Source organism: Opisthocomus hoazin, chromosome Z (genome assembly GCF_030867145.1).
Source record: "Opisthocomus hoazin isolate bOpiHoa1 chromosome Z, bOpiHoa1.hap1, whole genome shotgun sequence".
NCBI classification, from domain to species: domain Eukaryota; kingdom Metazoa; phylum Chordata; class Aves; order Opisthocomiformes; family Opisthocomidae; genus Opisthocomus; species Opisthocomus hoazin.
In genome coordinates this window covers 77,994,913-78,019,509 of record NC_134454.1, presented here as the reverse complement: position 1 = coordinate 78,019,509, position 24,597 = coordinate 77,994,913, and the positions used below count along the sequence as shown (strand labels likewise).

The following is a 24,597-nucleotide window of genomic DNA, read 5'->3' as shown; positions in this document are numbered from 1 at the left end:
CGGTCTTTCAGCCAGTTCCTTACCCAGTGAAGCGTACACCCATCCAAACCATGGCAGCCAGCTTCTCCAGGAGGATGCTGTGGGAAACAGTGTCAAAGGCCTTATAAAAGTCCAGGCAGACAACATCCATAGCCTTTCCCTCATTCACCAGGAGGGTCACCTGGTCATAGAAGGAGATCAGATTGGCCAAGCAGGTCCTGCCTTTCATGAGCCCATCTTGGCTGGGCCTGATCCCTTGGCTTGTCCTTCGCATGCCTTGAGGGCACTCGGGATGGACCGCTCCACAACCTTCCCCGGCACCGAGGTCAGGCTGACAGGCCCGTGCTTGCCCACATCCTCCCTCCGGCCCTTCTCAGGCGTTCAGCAGCAGAGCCGGCATTGTTTTAACCCTCAGTCCCCAGCGCTTCAGGCCTGCGCTCGACCCGCGCCGCCTGCCGAGGCGGCCGCCGACAGCCCGGCCGCCCGCCCCGCAGGAACCCAGCGCAGCCGCAGCCACCGGGCGGGGGAAAGCGGAACCGCCGCTTTCCTCAACAGCGCCCGGGCCGCCCCGCGGGGCTGCGGTCTGGGTATGCAAACCCCGCCGCCTGTCGCCGCCAGGGAGATCGAGGAACCGCTGCAGCCTGCGAACCCAAACGGCCATTTACGGATTTATTTTACACACACACACACACACCCCGCCACGGCGAGGGTTCCCGTCAGGCACCCAGCGCCCGCCGCCCGGCCCCCGCCCGCAGCCCCTCGGGGGGGGGGGGGGGGGGGGCGGGAACGAGTAACAGAGGGACGCGTCCCCTTTAAACACCTCCCCGTCCCCTACAAACACTTCCCCTCGTCCCCTCCCCACGTGGTGGCGGGCAGGGATCTCGCGCCGCGTCACTTCCTCTTCTCTCCTGGTGCAGCGGAGCCGCGCGCGGAGCAGGACGTGAGTGTTGGGGGGTCCCCCCCGCGCGCCCCGACGGGGCCGCCGCCATTTTCTCCGCTCCTCCGCTCCCGTCGCCGGCTGCCGGGGCCTCGGCACCCTCCCCCCCCCCGGGGCCGGCCGGCGGGGGGGAGGCGCGCCGGGCGGCCGTGCGGCGAGGCTTCCCCTTTTTTCCTCGAGTGCCCGCTGCGCCCTGCGGGAGGGATGCCCCGCTGCGGAGCGGGCCTGGGGCGGGAGGAGGAGCCGCTGTCGAGGAGAAGCTGCCATGTTGGGGGGGCAAAGAGGATTTGAGTGAGGGAGAAAATGGCGGCGGGGAACCGCCCGGCTCCGTTCCCCCCCTCCGTCCCCCCCACGTCGGGACCTGACCCTGCCCGCTGACGACCCCCGACCCTTAATTTTTTTGTGTGTTGCGTTTTCTCTCCGCCGCCGCCGGTGACCTGCTGCCCGCTTGCTGCCACCCTTCCCCGGGAGGGCCTGGGCGTCCTTGCCCGTCCCCCACCCCAATTCGGGCCCTCGCTCCTTTCCCCTGGGGGGCAACAGGAAAAGAGGAATAGGGGAAGAAAATGGCGGCCGGGATCCGCCTACCTGGTGTTCCTAGCACCTCGGCGCTTGTCTTTCTCCTCTTCCTTTCCTTCGTGCTCGCTGGGCCCATCGCATTCCTCCCTCGCTCTCACCCCTGCGCCGGTGTCTTCTCACGCTCTGCCTACCAGCCGCTCCCGAGGGGCACCTGCCACCCCCTGGTCCTTGTTCCTCCTGTTGCCGCCCCCACCTTCCTCCATGTTGTCACTCCCTCGTCCCGGTGTGGACCCGGGGGTTATCCCCTGCCGGTGCCCGTGCCCCTCGTGTCTCTAGTCTGCTCTTGCTCTGTTCCCCAATTTCATGTCACCGCTGTGCTTGCTTTTGTGTTGTCCAGTTCCAGCTCTCCTCTGCTTCCATTCTGCAGAATGGCTTATGTGTGTTTCCCCATAACCTGTTTTATTTTCAGTGCTCCGGCTTCCATCAGTGTGTTCCAAGGTGTTACGACAGAACTTAGCCTACCTTAGAACCGCATTGATCCAGCAGTGTTGTTCAGACTCTGTTTTTTTATTTGCATATGGCTTATTTCACTGACATTTTAAAAAAACCACTATTCCTTTTTCTTTCCTGAGATATGCTTGTTTAATGTTTTCTTAGTATTTGCTAGCTGTAGTTTTATTTTTTACAGTTTCTCTCTGGGATGCTAATTTTTATTCTGAAAGAAGAAATGAGCTATTTGTCTCTTACAAGGAGTTTCTAGTAGCAGCTAAGATGTGCAACTGCTGTGTCTAACCACACGTTTGCATACTAGAGAGATGTAGAAGCACACCTGGCAGCACGCATGCAAGGATGAGGTCCTGTGCAGCCTGCTCTAGGTGACCCTACTTTGGCAGGGCGATTGAACTAGATGATCCCCAAAGGTCCCTTCCAACCCCTAACATTCTGTGGAAGTTGAATGTCCACTTGTGTGGCAAATGAATAGACTCTGGTGACTGAGTTCAAGCTGCAGTGGAAATACTAATTACAATATTGTAGTTCACTAACTGAGGTGTTTTTCAGACTTTTGTATTATTGGTGGGAACTTTAGCTTCATCCATGACGATTATGCAGCGTGTTACTTGCAAATGCAACTGGGCAACATGCCCATATGAAAGTATAGATAATGCTAAGGCTTAGTAGTTTATATTTGTGAAAGTAATATAAAGAATTCAACTGGAGGACAGTATTGTATTCTATTTTTTACATTATGGTTTCTGCCATATCTTCGGGTATATAAAACTGGTGAAAAATTGTAAACAGTTCAGAAACTAAAACATTGTGTTTAATGCAGTTGTAGCAAAAAGGGGAAGAGATATGAGGGAAGAATGAGATTGCATCTACAACATGTATTAAAGCTTATATGAAAAGGCAAGAAAGTTTTTAGGAGGGTTTTGAATAAGATGAGCCTTTACAAACAGGTTTGAAGATGGCTTTCCAGCTGTAATGGGATGCATTCCTTGTATAGTGTTCTGACCTTATTTTTCTCTTCCTAGAATGCCCAAGTCAAAGGAACTTGTGTCTTCAAGCTCATCTGCCAGTGATTCAGACAGTGAAGTTGACAAAAAGGTGAAAGTTATATGTGGTTTATTACTACTGTGTTAACTCTTATATTTCAGGCTGGAGTTAAGGAATTAGGTGAGCATTATGTCACAACATGCGTATCATTCCATATGATTTATCAGACACATAACTCAACCCCCCCCCTGCCCCCATCTACAACAACAAAACCCACTTCCCAAGATTAGGGTTTGGGCAGATAGGATGCTTTTCGCTTTGCCATAAACTTGTTTTCTGAAATGGCATTTTGCTCTCTTCAGGGTTTTCCAGATGATATACCTAACCACAAGCTCCTTGGAACTCTTTGTTGCTTTGTGGCAAGTGGTAGAGGCTTCTGTATAAGCTGCCCCTGGTGGCAAGAATTTGGACTGATTTTGAGGACAAACAGGCCCTCACTTGTTTTGTTATCCGGATTACTTGTCCAAAGCAAAAACCTCCATTTGCGCTGTCCTCCATGTGCCCCTTGCTTATTTTGTTTGCGTGTTCTTTTTCTGTTTCTTACAGATTCTTAGGTATACTGTAATACCATCTGCTAGTTTCTCACTTAAAAGCTCAGACAACCTGAATGTCTTGGAGTTGATTAATTTTAACATGTTGAGTGTTTTAAATGTATACCTTGAGTGTTTCCATTTATTTTTAATAGTTACTTATACTTTTGTATAGGTGTACCAATCATGACAAACAAAAACTGAAAAAATCCCGCTGAATGTGTCTTGTTAAGAAATGCTAGGTGGTAACACAGACATCACATTTTTTAGTGTAGCAAGTGAAGAGACTTGGTCTGCTTTACTGAGTTGGTTCAAATGTGACTTTGTTGCACTTTGCAAATTAGGCATTCATGGTTTTGGTAGGGAAATGTATTCCTGAAAAGACGTGGTTTAACAGTCTGCTTGGGCAGTAAGCTGCTTCCTACCCCCCCCCCCCCCCCCCGTTATAACCTTGCATATTTGTTGGAACTGTTTGTCTTTAAGAGCTTATCCACAATATAGTTCTAGCAGGTGAGGCTAATTTTGGTATCTTTGTATTACTAGGGTTTTGAGGTGGGCAAGGTTACTATGTAACCATTAGAAATAGGAACTTTGTAGCATCTGCAGGTGTTCGGATTTACAGGTGATATCTGAATTTTTTAAAAACATATTTATCATGTTATGGACAGAGATCTGATGCCGATTTAAAATAAAATCTACTGTGATGAAGGTAATTTTCAGATCCTTTCTTCATTATCTCATCTATTATTTTCTTCTTTTTTAGAAGAGTTATAAGCTGTCCTGCATTTTGTTGCATGCGGTAGAAAGAAAAGTGAAATTTCCATCCGACTTTAAATTTTTTATTAAAACTACTGAACTGGCAGCATTACTGTGCAGAAAGAGTAGGCTTTTTGAAACGTGTTTTGATCTAATGAAATTGTCTTTAAGGCCAAAGTATCGTGGTAAACTTCACTGGAAACAGATTTAGGCTCACTTGAAGATTTTTTTATTTTAAAATCCAGTCTAAATGTACAGTATTGGACTCCTGCCTTTACAGAAGGAAGGTGATAGTGTGCATTGTGTAGTAGTAGTTTGTGACTTCTTGTGTAAATTTTTTTGTAACTTCTAGAATGAGTTGTGGTTCATGTTTTTCTTTTTTCATTCTTGCTCCAAGGCAAAGCGGAAAAAGCAAGCAGCTCCAGAAAAGCCTGTAAAGAAACAAAAGACTGGTGAAAGTTCAAAAGGTGCAGCTTCTTCTAAGCAGAGCAGTAACAGAGACGAGAATATGTTTCAGGTAAAATTGATGACTCTTACAGCCTGATTAAGGTAACATGTTATGTCATATGCCGTATAAATTTTATGAGGTGATCTGAGTATCTTGACAGCACAGCGCTTGGTCTCCTGAAGCCTTGGCCAAAGGGGATTATCATACTAGCATACAGATGAGATACTCAGAAAAAACATTGTCAGGTTTCAGTAGAGTAAAAGAATCCAAGTTGTAGCAATTGATCCATGTCTTTCCCCATGGTAACTCTTTGTGTAGTTATTTTGTCCATAAATACATCACTTGCCATGAGTATACTGTAAATATTAAGTCAGGACTGTCTCTACATGTAAATGTTTTTTAATCACGGCTCTTGAAGAAAGGTTCTTGGAAACCGAAGTGCGGACTCTTCATTCCTATTTAACTAGGTCAAGGGCAGCTTGGCTCCTGTGTTGTAAGACAGTGTCTTGGAATAAGTTTTACTTGTTCTTTTGATTTGTGATAGAAGTTTTTCTCACCAAACATCCAAAAAGATAGTAATTTTTGACATTGTCCTTGTTTTTAAGGCGAGATGAATGTATATTTTTCAGTAGTGGGATGCATACGTGAATTCAGGGTGTTGCAGTTCTTGGGGTTAGCTGACACAGTAGTAGTGTATGCTGAGAGCTGTGCAAGAATATATGTAGCTCAGAATTCCTGTTTTAGGGGGGTAGATCAAGACTGACTAAATGTCTCTGACTAGCTGTCTGGAAAGGAATTCTTAGAGACTTTGATTCTGAAGTTTATGAAAGGGTGTGAGAGAGCTGCTCAATAAGATGGCTGCAACACCGAGCAAGGCAAAGGAAATAGTTTTGGACTGCAGCTGTGCAAAGTGATATGGTAAAAAAAAAAAAAAAAAATCTTTTCTGGAGAGAAGACCTGATTAACTGATACTGTAATACAGGGGAGTTACTTTTAATGTATCAGTTCTCACTTACCACTTTGCATCTAGTTGGGAGGGAGAGCTTCAATTGAAGGCAATGCCTGGACTTCCTCATCAAAGGAAGAATATAGTATTCTTAGTTCTGCACGGGGCAGAACTTGGAACCATGTAGGAAAAATGAAATAGCGTCTTCTACATCTAATAAGGTGAACTGCAGATAGAGCTCAAAAAAATACTAGGTATAGGCTTTATGCTGTGTTTGTAATACATTCAGAAATTCCAGCCTTGGGGAGAGTGGTTACAATTTTTAATGCTCCCCTGATGCAAAAAAACTCCAGACCTTTTCAAATAAAAGCAAAAGTATTTGCGTGCTCTGATTTCTTTCAACCTTTTTGATCTAACATAATAAAAAGTTACTAAAAACAGACAGTAGAGTACTCCTATTAGTCTGATAAGAACAGGATTCTTCCAGTATTGAGTACAATACAGAAAAAATATTTGAATATCACCTTGACCTAAAACGTCAGTGTTACTTAGTCCCTGCCTGCCTTTCAGTTAATCAACAACAGTTTTTTTTAGATTGCTTATTGTGTTATGTGAAGCATTGTGAGTTTTTTTTCACGCTACATGAGGTTATACGCGTTAACTAAGATGCAACTATTTCAGTGTAGAAATAGCCGTGTAGGTCTGAGGACTCTTGCCCTCTCTGCCCACTACCCAGGAGAGCATGCTAGAACATCTAGTTGCGTGTTAATTTTTTACGTATGGTTTTGTTTGTTCTAGGACTTTTAGTAACACAAGAAACACTCATTTCTGCTTTCCCATGGCAGTAGAACGATCTCTGGTGTGCAAGTGTCTTTGCAGGGTAATGTACAAGTGGGGCTTCAGTTGATGGAAATCAGGCTGTAAAGCGTCCATAGGATAATCAGAAATTCTGTGGTATCCATATTGTGTGTGGGAGTGGTAGCAAATGATGTGAAACTTTGAGGCTGCTTGTTCTACATATTCGGGCTGTGTTCTTAAAGTGTACAACTTTCCTTAATATACGGCTCGTATTGACAGCTTTATTCAGAAGATTCACCATTTTCATAAAGAACTATGTTTTATTATTTTTGTTTAAGACCAATTTGGTGTAATGGTATTCTTGAAAATAATTATCAAGCGTAGTATAATTGTAAGTAGAAGGAAATTAGTACAGTATAAGAGACCAAGTGTATTTTATTTAGCTGTGTGTCTTGGCCTTTTTGGGTTTTATAGATAGCCTAGTATACTTGGGAATTTGTTAAAAGATTTAGGTGCAGTTGCGGTGCGGAAATCTATATTCCTCCCATTTGTGATGTGTTGTGATGTGAAGGGTTTAGTTTGATATATTAGATTCCCGTCTGTGGCTTCAAGCCAGTGTGAGGTCTGCATCGTGTGCTTTGGTTAGTTTGAGAAATCCTGTCATCTACCTATACCTGATTTGGACAAGGTTTGTTAATACTGTCAGGATACAGTGTTAATGTCTATCCAGAGTGGAACTGCATCGCGTGATCAGACATTTCACTGAAATAGTTACTTCAGAAGTTGTCTCTGTGCTGTACTGTCTCACTTTTTTTTTTTTTAAAGGTTGTGTTATGTTTGCTTTTTGGCTTGAGAAAGAAGTTCTTCGGTTTCCCAGTGTAATGTCTTTATCTACTATAGGCTCCTGAAAGTAGGTAAAGATACAAGTTTATGATGCTCTGGAAAGGTGATTGGTTTAGCACATTAATTCTGAAACTTAGCGGGTCACTGGTGCGTATCACAATGTTTACTGTGTTGCAGATCTCACTGTTTACAGGATTCTTTATTGTGCTCCTGCTAATGCTATACTAACAGTTATCAGCTAAGAAGGAAGGATGCTTTTTAGCTGTTTCTGCTTCTGCAGTGTGTATACAGTTTAATCAAGACAAATGGAAATAGGAGGAAAAATGGTGAAGAATGTGGTTGCTGAAACTCATACAGGAAGTCAGTCGTGTAACTGTGAAAGGAACTGAGACACAGTTCAGTGCATTTTAGTCTAAGAAATGGAAAGCTGGAAATAATGCTTTTAATGTCTTCTGATTTGTGTAATTCAATAGAATAGTGTTATCTAAGAAACTGTAATGTTTAATAAAAAGCATATGAACTTGTCTATGAAGGTTAAACTACAGTAACTACGCTGTGATTAATCAGTACAACCCTTGGAACACGGTTGTGGATATAGAGATACAAAGGTGTCTTAGATCAGTGAAATTATTCTATGACTATCAGCTGCTGCACGAAAAAAGAATTGTTCAGAAATGAATCTGTGCCAGATAGTAATTGAAACTGTACTTTAGAAGCCTGTTTAAAGCATTTAGCAGGGGCAATTGTTTTGCATACAGTTCAGCTAAACATTCAAAATTTAATATGAGCATTCAGCTGAAATCTAGACAGTGGTGTAAAACCAAACTTAATTTCAGCATTTTCATATAGAGCTGTTTACATTTAAGGTAGACATAGTGATTGAGTAAATGTGAACTTTGCATTATTGCCCCTTGCCTTACTGTAGTTCAATTAAGACGTATAGTCTGTCCCTAAAATTCAAATCCTAAACCTTTTTACTGTATATGCAGCTGGTAATCTGCTATATTGTGTCAGATATTTTCCTAAACAAATCTGGAATTACTTGTCAATGTACTGATATTCTTTGGTAGCGCTGGGAGTACTACTGCTTGAAGCGGTTCTTATAGGTGACCTTAAAAGTCATTGAAGCATTAAAGGGTAAAACCAAGAAATGTTTCTGTAGGCTGTTTAGGGTATCCTTTGCCAGCAGTGCGGACAACTTGGTACCAAGTTTGGTCTGAAAGAACTAAGCTACCATGACATCATACCTTATTTTTCAATGTTAAATATGTAGTACTGTGAAAGTAGTTAATAAATCAATCAAAAATACTAGCTTATGAACTGTAATGTTTTCTTAATTTTAAAGGATGCTTTGAAGTGGGGAAAATACCTGCATCAGGCTTATGGTATCTAGGTGTTTTAAAATTAATTTTAGACTTAATTTAGCATAATATGCATAAGGAGCAGAATTACTTTAAGCAAACATAAAGCATTCTTCTTTTGTATCTATTTTATGAAATAAGAGGTTATGACTTAAAAATCTGTGGATGATTTTAGTTGATTGGAGAGTTGTTCAGGCTTTCTGGTCAGACAATGCTATAAGATGTATTTGGACCCTTGTTAAACTATATCAAGATGCAAGATGCGTAAACTAAGGAAGCTGAAAATTAAACTTAATGCTTTCAGGAAGGAATATTCTTTTTTAAGATTGTTTGCTTTAGAATGTGTTCCTTGTTCATAAAGTGTATCCAAAAGAGAAGGTGCACACAGAATTCTAAGAATTTCTTACACAAATTGCATTTGTTTTTATTATCTAATCTCTGCTTCTCAAATTCAGAATATGTTTTGAATTTATGTGAACAAATAGTTTTTTATCAAATGTGGAAAGACCTTTAGTAAGCCTAAATATGTAGTGAAATGCATAGTTGTCAGTGTTCCTGCCCCACCCCCCCACCCCCTCCCCCCCCCGAAAAAAAACCCAAACCAAAAGCACCCTTGTAATTTGGTTAAGCTACTGTGGTGCACAAATTATATCATTCCAAAGTCATTTCATGCTATGCCACCTGCTGATAAACTTGAAGGATTTGGATGTTTTTGTGGAACACCTGGTACAGTGAGATGGTCTTTTAACCACAGTTCCAATGAAGTGCCATGAGGACTTGGGAGCATGCATGGGACAGTTGGTGGCTTACTTTCATTTCCATCCATATTTGCTGTGCTTAAGAAAAGAAAACAAAACCCCAAACACACGCCCCTCCAGAAACTGTAGTTCTCATTTGAATATCTAATTTGATTTCTGTATGTATGGAATGGACTAAAGTTTAGATTTGGGAATAGAGCTCTCTCTTTTCCTGTTTGTTTACAGCTGCTGCAAACAAAGATGGTTACAATGTAGGCAAAATTTGCTTTCAGAAAACAGTAAATTAGTGGATTTTGTAAGAAGTAAGCTTGTTAATATGGGTATTTTTATTCTAGGGGAGCTATTTTTGCAATGAGCGTTGAATGCTCAACTTGTTTTAAGTTGTTCATCCATTTATGTAGTCATTACTGATTAGCCTAGTGACTACTCTGGATTAAGCTTTTGATCTAGTTGTTTTTCTGGTGTTTGAAATAAGCTGTGGTGTGCAATGTCACAGGTTCAAGTCTGATGCTACTGGGAAGACTGAATGCTGAAATATGTAAATACCTAAAAGACCCTTATATGTGTTTTGACAGATTGGCAAAATGAGGTATGTCAGTGTTCGTGACTTTAAGGGGAAAGTCTTAATTGATATTAGAGAATATTGGATGGATCAAGAAGGTGAAATGAAGCCCGGCAGAAAAGGTACTGTTCTGCTTCGTGTTATTTTGCATTAAAACATTGTCTGTTATACTTTATTGCCACATGATATTTTTAGAGTAGTGTTTTTACTATTTTGTAATTTGTATTTTAACAGATGATTAGTTTTATGTGGAGATTATAAACAAAAGCAGAGCGGGTTCATTGGCCTGTTTTCCTAAATGGATCCTCTGTAATTTATGGAAAACAAGGCATCAGATACAAGCCATACTTTTTCCTCCTGCAGTAACTTAATCAACTCTATTTCTTTCTTTTAATACAATTGGATTTCTATTTCAGAATTCATTGAAAAGATTTAATTTATTTGTGATAAGATCTTGATTTCTTTAAGACAATTACATCCTTCAATTTCTATCAAATTCTAGGTTAAAATAATTTAAACATTAAATGTGACTAGTTTTGGAAAAAATATGTCAGGATTTTAGTTGAGGTGAAAACATGTCAAGTGTTTAAATTTTGGTACTATGCTTCCAATCTACAGGATAGCTTAAGTCCTTGTACCTTTATTTGCCACTCTCATGCCTGCTTTTTATGGCCTGACTTCACTGAACCATTTTCAGAACTTTGGCACCTACAAGAGGAGGATGATAGTTGCGGTAGTAGTGCTTTGCTTAATGTCATGATGTCATGTTGCTTCTGTTAAAAAGCCTACTTCTAATCATTTTGCATATTGCACCAGGGAGAGAGGTGAGTATGGAACGTTCTGCCCTGGAGATTGAAGACATTTAATGTAGAATCAGCCTAAGATTTGTTACATTATTCTAGTTTGTCCAGGAGCAACTCAGAGAATAGACATTTGGAAAGCTTGAGAAGCATTTTCAACATTCTTTAAATAACCACTGAAAACAGGTTTGTGTGAACAGGTGTACTGGTACTGTACAGGAAAAGTTCTTGTTCTGGATTTGTTGTTACTCCGTAACAAAAAAGATTACTCTGACTTCTAAGGACTTTAACCTGCTGTGTTTTGAAGTGGAAGTCAAAAGTGTATGCAATTTGAGTGGCAAACTAGAATGAGATTTGATGGGTAGGCCAAGTGACAAAAATTATGTGATGTAGATACAAAAGTTTATCAATGTGGCAAAAGGGTCTGCATGTTATTAGGATAAAATTAATAATAATCTCATTCAGTATGTGAGTCTAATATTCCGATGATGCACTTACAAGCTGCTTATCTAACTGTCCTAAAAACAGTATAAACAGTTGAAACTGTGTAATGCAAAAAGAAAAAAAAAGTCCAGCAGTTTAAATTGTATCAGATTGTTTCAAAGAGTAGGTCTGAGCTGCCTGCAGTTCATGTGGTATGTGATTCAGGGACTGATTGATGACATTTCACCCCCTGATAATGGTTAGCACACCTGACCTAACTATTTTCAAAAGAAACCTGCCCTCTAAAGACTGGTGGAAAACTGCTTAGAGTGGCTCTGTGCAGACTGCTCGCTGCTCTAAATTACGGTGGTGCTCTGAGAATACAAGGATGATAGAAGGAATAAAAAAGGCTATGAGCCCCAAAAACAGAATTCAGTTTCACCTGTTTTCAGGTCCTGCTCTGCCAACAGGGAGAAAGCAATGAAGGAAGCCTGATCACTGTGGGGGGAGAGTGGGGGGAAATAGTTGGAGGGGAAATAGTAGAAGAGCCAGGCTGGACAGAGCATGAGAGGTAGGCCTGTGAGTCTGTGCTTGCATAGAGTTGGCATACAGATTGGAGGAGAAGAATGAGGAGACTAAAGCACAAAAGAAACATGCGCCTGGGCTCGAGCTTGAGGGAGTACAAATTTAGAACTGAGGAGATGGGTTGTGGGGCACTGAATGATTGTTAATTGAATGTCACTAGAAGCTATAGTGAACTAGAAGTGAAAAATTACTTCTGTGTTGGTTTGTGAGTGCTAGAGAGTGGAACAGAGTCTCTCCAAAATGTTGCTTACAGTATGTGTTATTGACAGTGCTTTAAGATACAGGAGGGGAAGAAACCCCAGAATTCTGTTACTTTAAAAGTGCATAGAAGTTTAGTCCACAGAAGTGTGGCTTCTAGGAGCTATGGTTAAACTGAAGTGTTCCAAATGAGTGGTTTCATTTTGTAACAGATGGTTAAAGTAGTTCAAGCATTAATAGTTATGACAAAAACTTTGTGTATGAAACTAGCCTTGATAGTAATTATGCAAGATCCTGCACCACAGTTTTCTTTAAGTGTTTATTTTTAATGCATTTCAGGTATTTCTTTAAATCCAGAACAGTGGAACCAGCTGAAGGAACAGATTTCTGATATTGATGATGCAGTAAGAAAACTGTAAAGACAGAGCCATACAGAAACTTTTTTTCTTTTTAGTTGTATTAAGCGGTCTTTTTACATTGGCTTTTGTTTTCTAAAATATTGTTTTCCAAGCTATTGTATATTTGGATTGCAAAACGATTTGTAAGATGAATACTTTTTTTATGTGCATTAAAAGTGTATTCTGAGTGAGGCTATTTGTGTATACTTTACTAAAAGAAAATATGTTGCTTTCACCTCATGGTGTAAAATAAATAATATGTAAAGCATACGTGTTTATGGCCTTTTGGTTGAAGGTGTTTGTTGATAAGGCCACCTGATAGCTTTAGTCTTTGTTCTAGTTTCAGTTGAGTTAACAGTTAATAAGAATTTGTTTGCTGAGATTTCTTAATGTGTCCATTTATTTTTTTTCGTTTATTTCATACTCTTTGGTATTGCCCTGACAGCTTTCTGCTTTAAGACTTGATACGAACAGTGAAGACTTGGTAAAACACATTTTTGTAGATAATTTGAAGTACTGTATTTGCTAATTTACTGTATTTATTCAGATGTAATCAGTCCTGAATATATAGACTTTTTTGCATTACTTGCATGAAGTGTTTTACTGAACAATAACACTTGAACACAAGCCACGTGCTGTTTCTTCCCATTTTTCTATAGCTTGCTCAACTTAGAAGATACAGTTAGCCTTTTTTCTTGGACCCTAGATTCTGGAGTGTGATGCATAAACTTTTACATTGATAGACATATACCTCAGAGCGAGATAGTATTTAAAAGCTCCAGATGTGATTATTAGTTAGGTACCCTTTACAAGCTTTGTGTTAAATGGATTTTTAAACACATACTAACTAGTAGTTCTATACGAAAGAACAGTTAACCTGTCTTTGTAGGGCTTTTGTTAGTTTGAGAGTATTTTGCGTAAACAGTGATGGTTAAACTAGGCTGCAACACAGGTTAAACAGTCAAACGGTTAAAATTGGTTCAGCCATAATGTCTGGCTGTCATGCTTCCGTCCTGCCCAAACCTCTTAACTTGGCTTGCTTTGTGTGGTTATGTGTGCACAGCTGTTTTATCTTTTGCACAGAGGATACTTGGTGCTTACAGGGGAGCGCTGGTACATAGCGGATTCATAGCAGATCATGACTCTAGCGAACTGCGCTTGTCAGCCATGGTACTATTCTGGTAAGAGAAGCTTCTATCCAGTGGAAGCCTTGTTAGACTAGATGCTGGCTCAGCTGAAGGGCTTCTTGGTAGGTGTCGCAAACAATGGAATGAAGAAGGGACGATACAATGTTTGGGTAGAACTTGGAGCCATAAGGGATATGCCAGTATGGAAGGTAATGGTGCAAGATCAAAGTCAGCTAACATGTAATAACTACAGTGAAGAAATGTGCATTAGCGGAATTGAAGAATAGTTCATTTTCTGACTAATTCGGTTAATTGAAGGAAGAAGATGAAACAATTTAATGAAAATGGACATTTCAAGACTAAGTAGTGAATGTATAACTTAATTGATTTGGCTGTAGTTTTCCTATTTGATGTTAAACAATGTATTTTTTAAATTTTGTGTAGATAAACAGGACTTACTATTTGTTTAATTTTTGAATATCTTAATGTAACAGTTTATATTGCAGACATGCATGGAAGTGCCATACACAGACTGTTCCTGTGCTGCAGAGTTTAGAATTCAATACAAATAGATACTGGAAGGGTGACTTTATCAAATTAAGTATATATTATTTAGTTTAAATATTGTGTCAGATATCTCCACCTGTTTTTTAACTTACCCGTTGTTGACATATTGCAAATAAACTTAAGATCGGTTTTTGTATAGCTCAGGAAATCTGAGTTTTTAAGAACTACTTGAGGGTGAGTAAAAGGGTGAAGAGATGTTTTGTGGTAGCAGATGCATTTTTGGGCACAGCATTGTTTTTTGAATGAATGAAAGAAATTGCTTCAGATCCCTATTGACAGGTTATAGGTGTTTTTTATTTGCGATGTGTATATAGGATTTTTTTCCTTCAAAATTTTGCAACCAGTTTTCACCTATTTTACCTCAAAACTTTCATGTGGCTACTTTAAAGTGCATGATTAGATTAGAGGGAACATTGTCCTCACTTAGAGTACTGTAGTAGTAGGTCACTGGATGGCAGTTGTGTATCAGAGTACAATGTAATGATGTTCAGGGAGGTGGAGAATTAAATTCATTCATTTGGGAGGAGTAAGTGAATAAGTTTTAAGATAGTGATTAGTTCTCTTGTGGAGACTGGTGGTAGAGGTGTTCAAAGAAATTAGTACTTTGTTAACAAAGAACTATTAGTTCCTGTTATAGATAACCCCCTTGCTGAAATTATGATGGTAATTATCAGAGCTGTTTATCCCATTTTGCTTGATAAAGCTTGGGGCAGTTTCACTTTACTTAGCTTGTGTGTTTAAAAATGGTTTTCCATCTGCCAGTTATTTCTGCCTGTAATAATGATTAAATATCATGTATTTTACCTGAGCCAATCTAAACATCTACATGTATGTCCTACAAAAAAGCCAATCAGTTTCACAAATGAACTCAAAAAGGGATTAGTTGAAGTGTGAGGGAATCATTGCACCTCACATGACTGATGTGCTTGTTACTTGATAAAAACTTGACACATTCAATATTATTTTGAAATAAATAATTGGTAGTGATTTGTCATGCAATTATATACAGCTGTAGTCTTTCTAATTTGAGAACAAAATTCAGATTTTTTTGGAACAAATTTTATTTTCTTGCAGACAAAATGGTAGTTAGGGTTTGCGTAGAACTGTCCATGGAAGAAAATTGTGCATGTATGGAAAGGCTTTGTAATGTGGGATAAAAACACTGGTTCCTTTCCCACTGAAGTGGCAAAACAAAGATGCATTTCATTCTTTATGGAGGGCGTATTAGCAATATGTTTTATAATTAAACCTACTGTGGAGCTTAGCAGGAAAAATACATCACAGTTAGAGCTGCCAAAGTACCATATGTGTGATAAATCAAGCTGTCATGTACAATGTTGCTCTTATGTAGAGATGTTCATATTGAAATTAAACAAATGCAGTACTAAGTTTGATCTTTCTGTTAAAGGAAGTGCCCCAGTTACGCACTTCTTATGTGATCTGTTAGCAAAAAAATTGGTAATTGTAATTCTAGTAACTCAAATGTCATATTGTTAACCATGTGGAATGTTTTAATGTTTTGCGCTGGTGGTATATACTGCAGAGATGCCACTGGAAATATGAGCCCTCCAACTGTAATTACCTGAATGTTCAAATAAAAAGTAGTTAAATGGCACATGTGTAATAACAATTTGAACACTTGGAAATAAACAAAGACTTCTGTTGACATAGTGTTATTTTTGGTAGCAATGTAGCTGCACTAAAATTTATGCTTTCTTAAATTGTGATGGAAAACTGTTTGTTTTTTTGCAGCTTTTGTAATTTGGAAGTTTGAAACCATAATCATTTTATACTTGGTCCATGTTTGTGGATGGGGGATTGATTGTCTAGCCTGGAGGGACAGAAGTTCTTCGCTATGATAGAAGAATAAGTGTCATGTAAATATGGAAGCAGCAGATATAACCACACTTTCAAACAACAGACAGAAGGAAAGTGCCTGATAAGTCGCTACTGTTAAGAAAAAGGCTGATTATCTTTTTCAGTGGAGTTTCTTTTTGATCTGACAATAAATGTAACCATATGTTAGATATAGAAAAAAGCTTCTCACTCGTTTATTACCATTGGACAATTAGGTCAGTGTAGGCTTCTTTAGGAAGGATATCTGTTTTTCACATGCTTGCTGTGACTGATTTGTAGGGATTGGATTAACTGTAGCCTTGAACCTAACAGATTTTTCTGAAGTAATTTTGATCAGTTTAGCAGTTTATAGCCACAGAAGGAGAAATTACTGTGGCTCAAAGGGAAGAAGGGGAGTTTGGGGATGATGGAGGATCATCATGTCGTAACTATTTGTCAGTTACTGCTGTCTGCTTACTGATAGGATTCATCTTTTGCTGTAGCTCTGGTGACTGTATGGAAGAGCAACCTATAGGCAATGTTTTTTCTGTTATGAATCAAGCCTGTATCTCCCCTGCTGTCATTTAATATTGTTACATGGAAATGTGAAGACACCTGCTGAGGAACTGAAATAAATGGTCCTTGTCTTAGTGATGTTTTATCAGGGAAGCATAAATCGTGCTGTCTTGTGAGCAGAGGGCCATGCCATTAGTCATGGGGGTTACTTAAAGGCTGAGAGCTTCGTGACAACTGTTCCCTTGATACTGCTCTTCATTTACAAATATGTTTATTTTTTTTTTTCCTTTTCAATGAATCCATATGCTTGATAGGATTGCGAATGAGGTAGGATCTGAGTGTGGGTTGAGGACTCAAGTTTCTGAAAACATTTCTGCGCTTTGGAGGGAGGTGGGCTCTCAGTCGTAGAGGTGAAGGGAGCTTGCTGTAAAACTTCAGAAGCTGGTGGTATGAACAGGCTGTTCTTGGAAATCTCTAGCTGTGTTTGATAAGGCTAAACAAGAAAAACATTTTATGCATGCTTTATTGGCCAGCATGCTGAATGGACTACTGTGAGTTATCAGTTTACTTGGGCAGAAGTTGATGAGATAAAAGCTGCTGAAGTAAAGACATAATCCTGTTACTTGTGTTGTTATCAAAAGAACTGTTTCACACCTTAAGAGTTTAAATATTCTGTGCTTTCACTAATAGGCTAATATGTTTGAATAATTTTCAGGTTGTTGAAAATAACCCCCATTTCATTTTAGGAATAGAAAGCCTAGATTGTTCTAGTCATTAAAATACTGTCACACAATGTATCTGAGGGCGAGGCAAATTACACTGTATATTAAGAACAGACTGGAGATTGATGTGACCCTAACAATTTCTTGAAATTGAAAGTTAGTTGGTATATAGCAATAAAACTTTGCAGGCTGTCTGTGGTGTTGATTTTATGTAATCTTGGAAGGTTTTTGCTAGCTGTCTCAACACGAAGTACCTCTGCAGAGCTCTGCCGTTTCCTCTGCTTTCCATTTGCCGTTCCTTACTGAGGCCAGCAGCTGCCTTTGCATTTCTTCTGTTATTTGTATTCTGACTGGAAGTATCCTTCCACCTCCTGGAACACAAGCGACTCTGGCAACACTGATGTTGACACAAGACAAGGAGCATCTTAACAATTGCATCCCAGAGATAGTTGGCAGACATAGCGGCTGTTGCTAACGCAGACCAGTTAATGGTGGTATGTCTTCATTTTTTTTTTAGCATTGTGATAAAGTATACTTACAATAGTTGGATTACTCCTGCCAACATGCATACTTCCCAAAGGAAGCAATTTTCTTCATACTAGCTTGGATTATTGTCTGCAGTGAAAGCACTGGAGAAGTGCTTTTTCCCCTGAAGTGGTTATTAACAACTTGGAAAATAGCACAGTGATACAGTTCCTGGGATAAAAATCATAGAATCATAGAATGGTAAGGGTTGGAAGGGTCTTTGAAGATCATCTGGTTCCAACCCCCCTGCCATGAGCAGGGACGCCTTCCACTAGACCAGGTTGCTCAGAGCTCCATCCATCTTGGCCTTGAACACTTCCTGGGGTGGGGAGGGGAATCCACAGCTTCTCTGGGCAACAGTATCTGCTTGCCATAAGCAAAAGTATTTGCAATTACAATGGTTTGGTTAGTGGAAAGAAAACTCCATTGCTTGGGTTATCTGAAGTGTTCCTAAAGTGGAATGTAGGACACGAGCAGCGTGTATAATGATGTAAAGACTGCCCTCATGTCTGTTCAAGGAATCCTTTGAACAACATTAATTTGCAGTATGCTTGTCCCTACAGATACCCTACCTTTTTGATGGTTTTTTTTTATAAATCTGTCTGTGTTGTGTAGTCCTGTTTCTGTAGTAGTAGAACTAGTCGCCCGGATTTACTCTGAGTCACTCCTCTGAGACTGCGTAAGTGAAGTGTGTGTCTGTCTTGTTTTCACACATCTATTATGTTACTGTTCCATAGTGATGTGCCTTTCATCTCTCAAAACAATTTGTAGTAACCTGTGGAAAATTTTTGTGACTTGCCTGTTAAAATGTTCGGGAACAAACATTTTGGGTTTTGGGGACGGTTAGGTATCTTCCCTGCTCCTGTAGATTTGTTCATGACTTGGTATTTTAATTTTGTGGCACTGTTTTGCAGGAAGTGGAAATGATCTTTCCCTGTGGTCCTTAAGGAGTTTTGCAGCTCCTTATTTTTAACATGTTCCAGTTGCAGCTTTTGAAAATGAACTTGCAAAGGTCATGCTTGGGTGCATTTGTTTCTAGATTTTGTTAGATTCCTAGACTGTTACCTGTCTGAGAATGCTCTGTAGTCTGAGCAATGGTTGAAAAGAGATAAAAGTCTGTCAGGACTATAAAATTGCAAGCTTGTGACATGCCATGTGAAAAGGTGAGGAGAGGGAAATGTGCAGTGAAAGAAATGGGTTTATATTCTGTACTTCTTCAGGACATGTTCCACAAACAATATTTTTCTCGTTTTGAAGGTAAAAACTAAACCCAAAACTGTTAAAATGCTAAACTTAAATTTGGAACTGCTTCTGTTCAAATATGAGTTCATCAGATGTTCCCTTTTTTCAATATTTTTTAAAAAGTTACAGTAATGATGTTTTTTGAAAGACATCTGCCTAGATAAACACTATGTTTAACACCACAAATTTAGTTCATCAGATGTGCCCTTTTTTCAGTATTTTTTATAAAGTTACAGTAGTGATGTTTTTTGAAAGAAATCTGCCTAGGTAAATACTGTGTTTAGCACCACAAAATTGGTTCCATCATATGTGCCCTTTTTTTTTCCAATATTTTTTAATAAGTTACAGTAATGATGTTTTTTAAAAGAAATCTGCCCAGATAAACACTATATTTAGCACCACAAAATTTTTAAAGCTAATGGAATCTATACCTATATGTAGTTTTTGAAGTGTTTTTATTTGTGCTTTTCATACTTTGAAGCATCCGTCTTAACTGAATAGGTAAATTTCTTGGAAGCTTTGGGAGAACTTTGGAGCCTTCCACAGATGAAGGTAGCATCCTTGGCTGGAGGAAGAGACCCGTTAACTTCCACAAGACTGTGGAAGGTCTTGGTGGACAAAGAGGCTGTGGCGTGCTTTGGGCAACAGGTTTGATCTTTGGGTCAGCATTGCCTCAAAGCCTTGGTATTGTCAATCTGCCGTATTAATGAAGGGCACAACTGACAGAAGAGTTTTTGGTGTATTTATTCCATAGTGAAGTCAAATTTGGATGGAGATTTAGCTGTTTTAATTACACATTCTATTTTGTGTGGTTTTGTCTTCAGGAGGACTGATGTTAGCATATAGCCAAGATTTTTTTTAGTTCTGCAATTGCATAGTTTAGATAAATTTTCTGTTCTGTTTTGCATCTGGTTACATTTCTGCTTAAGTCATTGCTAATGTACTTGCATAGCCATTGCTGATGGGCACAGCATTTAGGGTGGGGATCCTGGTGCAAGGTAAGGTAATACTGTTCTGTTACCAGGCAGATCTTTCTTTGATAATGGATTTTATGAATGCAACGTGTATGGAAGCTGTAAAGAAGTAGAATAAAATAACTCTTATCGCAGCTTTTCACATGAAAAGTATACAAGATCTGAATTGAGGATCTGAATATAGGAAGGCTCCTATAAAAGTTTGACAATGTGTTGGTAAATTTTCAACAGTGTATGTAATATTTCAGAGAAATGAGATTTATTTTGTCTAGGTAAGCCTCAGTAATTACTTTTTAAGACCTGCGCAGACGTATGTGAGTGCGGCCAGCCACTAGATGTCAGCATTATTTTAAATATTAACAGCTGAGACACCAATTCCTCCTTAAAATGTGCTGATGTGGGGTTGATTACTGACAGTGTGAGACTTGGTAGCTAGTATCAAGAGGCTACAGGCTTTTGTATTTGTGAAATGCTCAGTGAAGCCCGTGTTGCTAGCAGCATACCAGGATGAATTTTCTTACTGGTGTCCCACATTTTAGTCCTCATCAAATAAAATTGATACCTGTTAAAATAGCTAAGAATGAAGTGACGTTCAATAAGAAGACTTCTGAAGTTTAGTTGTGCTTCCGTTGAAGCCGTTCTCCATCAAAGAGCTGAGGGAGGCAGCTCCCTGCCAGCAAAAAATGCTTTTACATCATGGAGCCCCTCAACAAAGCTGAAGAGCTTCTGTGTGCAGATTAGGGCCGCATCTAGGGGCGAAGGTGGCTAAACCTATTTAGTGGCTCACTGATGCAGGAAAGATGCAGTCATATTCCTCATGCCATTGCTTCTCTAGTGGCTGATTTGGCAGGAAAAATAACCCAGCAGGAACAAGCAAGTTGTTTTCTTTTGGGGAGAAGATGATCCTCTCTCATCAGATGAGTGCGCCTATGTGAGCACCAAGGGTGAGACTGTGCTGCTGACCGCATGAAGGAAGGCAGGCAGAGGGGCAACTCTTTTTGACAAATGCGAGTCGTTACGTTTTTCCTAATTCTATTTGCTCTCTTTGCCCAGGAGGCACAGTATCTACCTGTCCTGTATGAGACTGGACTTCGATCCCATCGTGCTCTTTTGCTTTTTGTGGCTGTTTCGTCCTGTTTCTGCCTTATTAAAGATGCCGGGTAGAGCTCTACAAGCATCTTCTGCAATTCTCTGCTCTGTGCCAGTTTTCTTGTCCTCAAGAGAGGACTAATCCATTGTTTCACTAATCCATCTCTTCCTATTCACATCACTCTTAAACATTTCCTTTTTGTGTATTTCCCACAGTAAGTAATTTGTAAAAGTGCAAGTAACTCTTTCTGTATTTCTAGCCTTGTATGATTTCTTTGTTGTGATTTTTTTGTGCAGCCGTTGGGTTTGTGTTGGCAGATCTCTTTATCCATCTTCACATTAGGAGTTTGGGAGGACTTCAGGGTTGGCTGGAACAAGTGGCAGAGGGCTGCAACTGTAAATCCGTTAGGACAAGGGCTGTCTGGCAAAGAGCTGAGTACAACATCAGTGCGTAACAACTAATAAAGCATAACATGATAATAGCTCATCTCAGACTCTGCTTCATGTCAGCCTTGAAACTACCTCTGCTGACTTGGAAAGGACATATAAACTCTCGTTCTCTTCCTTTTTGGTATGTTATTATGGTTCACATGCTGCATAGTTACTACACAGTTCATCACTTGAAGTAGTTTATAAGATTTTGGGTTTTATGTGGGCTTTTGAATGCTTCTGCTAGGCAAATCTTTTGCTGAACTCCTATTTTATCTATTGCCATTATTCACTCAGGGTAAATCCCACTTGAGTTTCTGGAGGAAGGAAAGAAGTTAGCCCTTGTGGCTCGTGAATCACTTTGTCTCAAATGTATCCAAGATGAAGAGGTTTTGAATTGTGATTGAATCCTATACTCCCTGAAGCCCTTGTATGTTTTGCAAAATTGTTATGTTTGGTAGAATCCAGTAAATACCAGACGTATACTTTATTCTGTGTTGGGAATTTCATATCCTTCTGGAATAAAATACTTTTTTTCCCACATGTTTTGACTACATTATATTGGCGCCATTCGTGTCACTCCACTTAAAATTGTGTCAGCATTCTCATTATAAGTTGTTTTTCAGAGTTTATAACTTGGACATAAAAATTTTGTTCCACTTAGAAACTTGGTCTCAGCCCAGAAGTAATTACAAAAAAATAAACACAGATTTTTCCATATAATTTATGTTGTTGTTTTGTGAAGGGAAAGGAGAAGAAAAAAAATGAGCACTGAAAAATGGAAAAGTGTGCATTGTAATTTGTTCTACTTTCACTGATTAACTGTTGGAAAAATTCAGAATTTGTCAATTTTGTTGAGCTGTAGTAAATTGTAATATCTTTTTTAGTTTTATAGGTTTGTTAGATGGAAAGATGAAGAGAAATAAATCTGAATACGTATAACAAGATGCGTATGATTACCTGCATGGGTCTGCAGGTAGAATCACTTCAGCATTTTTCACAAGCTGGGAGGATTGGACATGTCCAGAGTCCTCAACCGTACTCTGGACTTTAGATCCCATCAAATTGAAAATGCCTCAGCCATTGAGTTTTACACCTGTTATTGCATCTCAGAAGTTAGAATGCATGTACCTTTCCCTGAGATGCAGGAAGACATTGTATAACACCAAGGTACGGTATAACTAAGCAACTCAGTTTTTTTGTGGTAGGTGCACATGAACCAGCTGCCTGGGAGGAGCAGATGGACAGAGGGGAGTTGGGGTGCCCCAGGTGGGTGAATTGTAGCCAGGAGATACAGTTTGTAGGGCTTCAAAGTACACCTGTTTTGTTAGTGACAACTGGTTTACTGAAGATCCAGTGATTCTTGAGTTTTGTAGTATTGAACGCAAGAAAGAAGAGCAAAAGGGTTGTTTTGTTGTTTGGATTTGTTGAAAAAGCCCTGCAACGGTCCAGCTAAATCAATGTAGCTCTTGCCATGTATACTTACAGAAAGCATCAGGAAAAGGCTGGTTATGAAATACAGTGGGGAAACCAGGTGAATATTTCCTGTGGTAGAAGTGGAAAGGCATTTTTCGTTAATAAATCTACTGCTGAAGTTATTTTTTACTGAGAGGGGAATCTAGGACCAAACTTTCTGCCTATTAAGTTAATCAGGATTATGTCAAAGATGCATTTTGGCAAGCAAGTGTTGTGTGTAGTTAGGAGTTTCAGCAGTGGTAATTGAGGATAACTGGGCAAATACCTTTGCTGACCAACAGACTTCAAACTGAAAAAAGATGGCTATCTTGTTACAGTGCAATGTGAAAAAATAAAGCAGGATCACCTCACTTAAAACCCAATGACAAGTAGAGTGTTTTATTTTTTCCAGCTTGTATAGAGTTTAGGGAGATAAAGGGAGATCTCGCATCCAGTGTGAGGACTTGGACAATATTGGATCTTTCTTTCCAGTTTTCTAAACATAAGGAAGTGCAAAAAAGAATATCTTCTAAAACTGCCAATCTGAAAAATGCACCATCAAAAAAAATGATGAAATTAAGGCTAATCCTGAAGGAAAATCAGACAATGCCTGTGAAACAAAAAGCGCAGGTTCAGGAATGAGAGTAATCGTGGATGGAGCTGAAGAAACCAGTGTGGAAATGTGCCCCGCCTTCCCCCTATGGAGTTCTGAGTTTGCTGTGCACACTTGGGTAATTTGTTATGCCAGGGTAGTTTCTTGAAACTGAAGCATGCGATGGGCTTAACTGGTAAACACCTCATGAGTGGCCCAGTCCAGCAAATACACCGGTAAATAACTGTACAACAGGACTAGTCACCCAAGTTTTGAGGGTCTCTATGAGAAGGAGGAAGGATGAGAAGGAAGTAATGTGGCTTTGCTCCTGACAAGATGCTTTATTTGTGATGGCAGATGGCCAAGGGCAGTGGTCCTCCCCCACTGCTTGGAACTGGTGAAGCTCAGCTGGAGTGCTGGGTCCGATGCTGGGCCCCCCATTATGAGAGATGGGCTTGCTGAACTGAGCCCAATGAAGGGCAACAAAGACGATGAAGGGACTGGAGCATCTGCCCTGTGAGTAGTGGCTGAGAGGTCTGGGTCTGCTCAGCCTGGGGCACAGAAGGCTTGAGGTAGGATTACCAACATGTGTAATCCCTGGTGAAGGGCAATAAAGAAGACAGAGCCAGACTGCTCTTCGAGAAAAGACAAGAGGCAGAGGGCACAAACTTGAAATACTGGAAATTTGATTTCAACGTAGGACAACTTTTTTATTCCAAGGGTGAGCCAACACTGGAATAGGTTCTCCAGACAGTTTATGGAGCCTTCATCCTTGGAGATAATCGGGCTGGGCAAGACTGTGGCCAACCTGCTCTATTTGCCCCTTCGAGGAGAGGGGGTTGGACTAGCCAATCTTCAGAGGTCTCTTCCAGCGACAGCCTTTCTGTGAAAGATTGACTCCTTGAGAAGTAGATCACAGAGCTGAGGCCAGACAAGCCCCTTACAAAAGATTTAGCAAATACAAATTTCTACTAAATGTTTAGTTTTCAGCAACAGTATTTTGAATCAGGACAGCAAACCAGCCTGACTCTTTACCATCATAACCACAAAGGGAGTGAAAACCAGGCTCAGAAGCCATGGAGAGGCAAGGTTCCTCAGTGTTATGGTGTCAGTAGTTTTGCAAATTTGGCC

General features: G+C 40.1%; 1 protein-coding gene across 1 annotated transcript; it reads left to right on the top strand.

Annotated features, from left to right (window-relative positions):
* Positions 1 to 816: 816 nt before the first annotated feature.
* SUB1 (SUB1 regulator of transcription) lies at positions 817 to 15,752 on the top strand. The gene is made up of 5 exons (XM_075447026.1): positions 817 to 919; positions 2,965 to 3,037; positions 4,670 to 4,789; positions 10,002 to 10,110; positions 12,334 to 15,752. Exons 2-5 carry the CDS (start codon positions 2,966 to 2,968, stop codon positions 12,411 to 12,413), a joined length of 381 nt encoding a protein of 126 aa, XP_075303141.1. The 5' UTR covers positions 817 to 919; position 2,965; the 3' UTR covers positions 12,414 to 15,752.
* Positions 15,753 to 24,597: the final 8,845 nt, after the last annotated feature.

Bases quoted from the DNA above. Each gene is read 5' to 3' on its own strand.
- SUB1 (XM_075447026.1), top strand. From the start codon at position 2,966: ATGCCCAAGTCAAAGGAACTTGTGTCTTCAAGCTCATCTGCCAGTGAT. The intron at 3,038-4,669 runs GTGAAAGTTATA...TCTTGCTCCAAG, and splicing joins ACAGTGAAGTTGACAAAAAG to GCAAAGCGGAAAAAGCAAGC. The intron at 4,790-10,001 runs GTAAAATTGATG...GTGTTTTGACAG, and splicing joins GAGACGAGAATATGTTTCAG to ATTGGCAAAATGAGGTATGT.